Here is a 6,327-nt window from a genome sequence, read left to right as displayed (position 1 = left end):
GTAGTGTTGAAGGCGGCTACATAATACGGGAACAATGACTGTAGACGATGGTAGGCAGGTAATTGATCAAAAAGACATTAACACACAGACAGAGGAGGAATTATCGAGAAGTGGTGGTCGAGGAGGGTCGGGGCTAGTGAATGAAAGGCACTGTGGGACATGTGACAGAATGTCACGGATTAGCCTACAGATGTTCGTATAAGCAAGTTCGGAGATGGTCAAAGATTACGCATTAAAGAGGAAAGGAAAGGGAAACTACTCTAAACTAGCTAGTTGGTGAGGAAGGTTCTTATAGTCCCTTCTGCGGGGTGGGTCTTCTATAGTGGGGCTGGCCAGCGTGTCCTTCCAGGCGCAGCCCTTACATCTGCCTCCTTCTTCTCCTTCTCGTTTCCGGTTGTTGTGCGTTAGTTTCCTTCCACTCCTCCAGTGCGATGGTGTTCTCCAGATATTCAGCTGGTTCCCACGTGGGCTGATTCCATCCTTGCCATTTGACTCGGTATTGTAACTTGCCATATCTTGTCCTCTGGTTCAGTATCTTTTCTGCATCATATTTGTCTACACCATCTTCATGTCCCACTGGGCCTGGACGGTCATCGTGAGTAGTCTGGGATGGGAAAGCATCATCTGCTGCAGGTCTGAGTCGGTCGGCATGGTAGGTGTCATGAGCTGTCGAGCCTGGTACATCCAGCTTGTAAGTGTGACTGCCAACCTTTTCTTTCACTTTGCAGCGGATATGTTTGCTTTGTAGTCCACGTCCTAGTCCTGGTCCAAAATGCTCCTTTCGCAGTGTCAGCCAAACCCAGTCACCTGGTTGGTAGTCTCTGTGTGGCCTTCGTTTCTCATTTGCGGCTTCTTCCATAGTAGCTCTAGCCATGGTAAGGTTTGCCTTGGCCCAATCTCGAGCACTCCTCAACTTGTCCAAAACCCGTTTTGCTTGGCCAAGCGGGCCATCAGGGTTTGGTGGCGGTGTCTGGGGGGGTTCCAGGTCAATTGTCTTGGGGTGATAGCCATGACTGAGGAAGAATGGTGATATTTGGGTTGCACTGCTTGGTGTTGCATTGAGAGCAAACTCGACCATTGGGATAGCCTTCAACCAATGTGGTCCTTGGGCACCAAGCTTAGCAAGTTTAGACTTGACCTCAGCATTCATCCTCTCAACAGCTCCATTAGTTGCTGGGTGGTATGCTGTTGTTGACCTCCTTTCCACTCCAAGTTCTGTGCAAATCATTTTCCAAGCTGCGTTGACGAATTCTCGGTCCGAAAGTATGGATCTTGGTAGCCCATGGTGCCTGTAGTAGTTGTGGAAGAAAGCATCAGCCACATTTTCCATATCCAGTGCTTTCATTGGCATTAGGAGCACTCCTTTCGACATGCAGTCAATCACAGTGAGTATGTGGGTGAATTCCTCCTCGCCTTTCTTCGCTGTTGGCAGTGGGCCAATGAAATCGATTGCAATGTCTTGCCATGGCTGATCTGGGATAGGCAGGGGTTTCAACAAGCCCTCTTTGCTAGTGCGCCAAGTATTTGTGCTTCCACAGACCTGGCAATTTCTCGAAAATCGTCGTACATCTGCAACAAAGTTGGGCCAAAAGAACATACGAGCCAGTTCTGCATATAGCACATTCTTTCCAGGGTGTATGAGGGTAGGTGAGTCGTGAACGTCTTGCATCAATGCTGTTCTCAAGGGTTCTGAATTGGGGACCCAAAATCGGCCTCGGTACAGTACTCGCATCTTGTCGTCCAAGGAGCAGTCACTGACGCCCACACGCAGTCTGTGTCTGAGATCTTCTGGCCACTGGCTGTCTTTCGCCATCAGGCAGGCTCTGATTTGTTCAAGATCCTTGTCGTTGTCTACAGCCTTGGACCACATGCTCTTCATTTTCTCTGGCAGTGAATCTGGGGGTGTGGTTTCGCTTGGAATCAGAAGTTGGCTGTCGGTACGCCTCACTTTGAGCACTTCATCAACTCCGTTTCTCTGGGATTGTAGCAGCTGTTGCTTTCGTTCCTCGAATCGACCGTCGTCTGGGCCTTCTGGCATGTCACGCCGTGACAAGGCGTCAGGGAGTGCAGAGAGCTTGCCTGGGCGGTGAGTGATGAAACAATTGTACTCGCTCAACGTTAGGTACCAACGGGCTTGACGTTCTGACAGATGTTGGAGCTTTGTAAAGTGTAGGAGGTTCTTGTGGTCTGACACCACCTCAAAGGCATCCTTCAAACCTTTCAGTTCACTACGCCATTCCTTGAGTGCATAAATGATTGCAAGAAGTTCTTTGTCATGAATGGCATAGTTGCATTCCGATGCAGTCAGTTTTCGGCTTGTATATGCACAGGGGTGTTTGGAACCATCTGGCTGAATCTGCAGGAGAGCTGCACCCATAGCATACCCAGAGGCATCTGCCTCCACTATTGTTGTCAATTCTGGGTCATGACTACATAGGATTGGCGCTGAGGTGAAGGCTTGCTTAAGTTTCCTGAATGCCTCATCTGCTGCTTCATTCCAGCAAAATGTTTTCTTCGTTGTTACCAGGGCGTTAAGTGGCATGACGACTTCAGAATAGTTGTCAATGAATCCTCGGTAGAAGTTGCAAAGCCCTAAAAACTTCCTCACATGCTGTACAGAACTTGGTGTTTCCCATTCTGAGATCGCTGAGATTTTCTTTGGGTCTGTCAGAATTTGACCAGGTCGTAGGATGTATCCCAGATACGTGATTTCCTGAGTTGCAAACTCGCACTTGTTGATATCTACAGTCAGGCCTCCTTCTCGCAGACAGGTCAAGGCTGTGTTGACTTTCTCGTAGTGATCTTCCGGGGTTCCATTTGTGAAGATAAGAACATCGTCGACATACGCAGAGGCCCAAACATCGAGATACGGTCGCAACAGGCTGTTAATGAATCTCTGGAAGTGTGCAGGTGCATTGGCCAGTCCAAATGGCATCACTTGCCACTCATAAAGTCCCTGGCGAGTCCTGAAAGCTGTTTTCCACTCATCTCCTTTGGCAATCCGAATGTTGTGGAAGGCAGAGATGACATCCAGTTTCGTAAAGAGGGTTGCTTCTGAGACATTGCGCAGGGTCTCTGTGATGTTGGGAAGTGGGTAACGGTCCTTTATCATTACTCCATTGAGAGCTCGGTAGTCCACACAGAAGCGTAAACCACCACCTGGTTTCTTGACGAATAGAATTGGCGCGGCGGCTGTGGACTTGCTTGGGCGTATGTAATCTTTCTGTAGCAATGTCAGAATCGTTTGGCGAAGAACCAGGAGTTCATCGCGAGACATCTTGTAGAGAGGACCCCATGGTGCTTTATCGTCTGGGACAGACAGCTCAATCTCGTGATCCATTCCTGGACGGTGAGGAGGGAGGCGCTTGGTAAATTGTGCATCTGGGTTGAAAGCATCAACGTTTTCGTTTGACACCCAGGCAGGTACCTTGCTTTTCCACTTTGATGGGTCTGTGGGTAGTTGGTCTTGGTAAAGGCGGTCCAGGGCTTTGTTGATGTCTTCCACTGTAGCTCTGAAAACTTTGGCCTCGTACATGCTGTGGTCTTTGCTATCTTTTTCGATCAACCGTTCGAAAGTTCGCAGCCTCCTCACAAACTGAGGTTTGGCCGGCATTGTGGTGTTTCTACCACAGACTGTGATGTCGCTACTTTTGAAGGTGATTGTATCTCTTTCGCAGTCAATTACTGCATTATTTCTCTTAAGCCATGGGTATCCAATCAGAACTTCATCTGTTAGGTTCGGGATAACCCAGGCAGCGTGCTTTTCTTTGAAGCCACCTACATCTATTTCGAAAAAGGCAATTTGATCCGAGATAGTGGGCTTCGTGCTGTTAAACGGGGTCAGGCTACGGGGTTTCCTGGCCCTTTGCGTGGGGAGCTTGTTCTTTGTCACAATTCTTTCACTGATCATAGAGGTTGAGGCACTGCCAGTATCTATTAAGGCGATGGATGGGAGGTTCCCATTAATAACTATGTCCACCTCTATAGCCCGGTTCTTGTGTGGCTGTTCCTCGTCCTCCTTTTCCCAGTTCGACACGAATTGTTTGGGCCCCTCCTTGGACCTCTGTACACGACTTTGCACAGAGGTATCTAGTTTTCCGAAGGGGTGTCTTCTTCATCCGAGGACTCGTCTAACTCGGGGCTCACTTCCTCTACCTTTCTGACAGGCCTTGAGGAGCCAGCTGGGGGTCGTGCTGGAAGGTAAGGGCATTGAGCTGATTTGTGCCCTGAAGCACCACAGCGGTGGCAGCGTCCTTCTTGGTGGCGTTTATCGATCTCTTCCTTGGGGACCCAGCGTGCTCTCTTTTGGCTGGAGGACGACGAAGAGGCAGACCTGGTTTGGTCTCCAGCGCCTCTGGTGTGGCTTTTGTCATTCCTACTCCAGGTGCTCGGTCGAGGTGGCTGAGGTCGGTTTCCTGACCCTCTGTTTCTTCTAGCTGCTAAGCTAGCCCCCAACATGAGCAGGTCCTTCTTGTACTCAACGAAGGAGGTGTACTCCTTTGTTGATACCATTCTGTCTGCAAGCTCTGCTGACAGCCCCTGCTCCACGTATGAGATCTTGACATTGTCAGGCCAGCTGGAGCCATTGGCCTCAAGGAAGATCAGTTCAGCTTCTGCAATATAGTCCGACACTGCACGCTGTCCCATCGACAGGGTCGTGGCTCTTTGGATGGCACGACGCACTGCACTGGGATCCGAGAAGGTGTCCTCCAGAAGGGTGTAGAAGGCTTTGAGGGCCTTTTTGCCATCCTTCATCGTCAGGTAGGTTTCAATGTAGGGGGACACCCTGTTCCTGGCCTTGCCTGTCAGGCGGCTGTAGGCATAATGAACAAAACCTTTGTCACCACCAAGCACTTCACTGTCCTGTGCGTGTTTGTTCTTCAGCTCTGCCATGAAAGACTTCAGCTGGAATGCACTTTTTCCGTCATATTTTTCTACGTCGGGGAGGGCAGGGCGTCTGGTGTTGTGAAGCTGGAGTTCGAGGCGCTCCACTTTGGACAGGAGTTCCGAAATTGTCTCCTGATCCGTCATCAAGCCGGTCTTGGATTCGGTGTCGCTCATTGTCTCCTCGTGGTCCATGGGGGAAGGAAAAAAAAAAGAAAAAAAAAAAAGGAAGAAAAGAAAAAAAAAGGTTATACTGTGATTATAGGGGTGAGAAAAGAAATTCGTTGGTGAATGCGTAATTATGTCACGGATTAGCCTACAGATGTTCGTATAAGCAAGTTCGGAGATGGTCAAAGATTACGCATTAAAGAGGAAAGGAAAGGGAAACTACTCTAAACTAGCTAGTTGGTGAGGAAGGTTCTTATAGTCCCTTCTGCGGGGTGGGTCTTCTATAGTGGGGCTGGCCAGCGTGTCCTTCCAGGCGCAGCCCTTACACAGAACTGGTCATAATGCAAGAACATGTCGGATAGTTTCTACGGTGTCTACAGAAGAACATAGCACTTAGTTTGAATTGTTTAGATGCTTTGTTGTGTTGACCACACGGCTGCCAGCCCTGTAATAAATCGAGTCATAACTAGAGCACTTTCTGACCACTTTCCACATAGCGCACCATAGTGCCAAATAGGCATAGTAGTGAATTACAGTGAGTGACCCCGCACTTTTTTTTATCTCTATCCATTTCACTCTCCAAGTCATCCTCCTTCTCACTATATATAGTTACATGTGCCTTACTCTATTGCTTTACTCTCTGTACCCTACTTGCCAGAGAATACAGCAATATGATTGATGACGATTCCAAGTATTTTTTCTCTGAGCGGCAGTATCCCTGTTGGTGGTCCCAGCACTTGGCACATTACTGATTGGGACCAGAGACGCGTCGTTTCCGTAACCATGGACGGCCAGCAGGACGACGAAAGTCTTGCTATTGAACATTTGAGTCGCTATAGCAATCAACTGTCTCCCGATATTTACAGAATATATATATCGCATACCGGTGAGATCATCTCGACATCCAACGAACGATCCAAAAGACGATGAGACCTGCTGCATACACTATCCATCCCTTCAAGACACTTGTCTCCGTGAAGGAGTTCAGACAATACGGCGGGACCAACTCGAGGAACTTGAGAGGCTTGGTCCTGACGTGGACCTTGTTGCATACCCTCTATGCCAAGATGGATCTGCTAAAAAGGCAAAATCTAGGTTTCCACTCTTAGATTGTCTTATGCTGGAATGAAGCTGACTCTTGGGCAGGTTATCTTTAAATACTACTTCTTGTGGCAGTATGCACAAATGTCCTGGAAGGAGATGAATTTGTGGATGCGCCTTCCAAGCCACCCAAATATCGTTCGATTTGACCGGGTGGTCGTTGACGAGCTCGAG

At 48.8% G+C, this 6,327-nt stretch overlaps 2 protein-coding genes across 2 annotated transcripts; both read right to left on the bottom strand.

Annotated features, from left to right (window-relative positions):
- Positions 1-358: 358 nt before the first annotated feature.
- Positions 359-3,613, bottom strand: HOO65_011388 (uncharacterized protein; the record flags this gene model as incomplete). The annotated part of the gene is made up of 1 exon (XM_070999966.1): positions 359-3,613. One exon carries the CDS (start codon positions 3,611-3,613, stop codon positions 359-361), a length of 3,255 nt encoding a protein of 1,084 aa, XP_070863209.1.
- A 476-nt stretch (positions 3,614-4,089) lies between these two features.
- Positions 4,090-5,061, bottom strand: HOO65_011387 (uncharacterized protein; the record flags this gene model as incomplete). The annotated part of the gene is made up of 1 exon (XM_070999965.1): positions 4,090-5,061. One exon carries the CDS (start codon positions 5,059-5,061, stop codon positions 4,090-4,092), a length of 972 nt encoding a protein of 323 aa, XP_070863208.1.
- Between the last annotated feature and the right edge of the window lie 1,266 nt (positions 5,062-6,327).

Source organism: Ceratocystis lukuohia (genome assembly GCF_044167205.1).
Source record: "Ceratocystis lukuohia strain C4212 chromosome Unknown Supercontig1_pilon, whole genome shotgun sequence".
NCBI classification, from domain to species: Eukaryota; Fungi; Ascomycota; class Sordariomycetes; order Microascales; family Ceratocystidaceae; genus Ceratocystis; species Ceratocystis lukuohia.
Note: the sequence above shows the minus strand (reverse complement) of the source record. Positions and strands in the feature narration are given on the sequence as shown.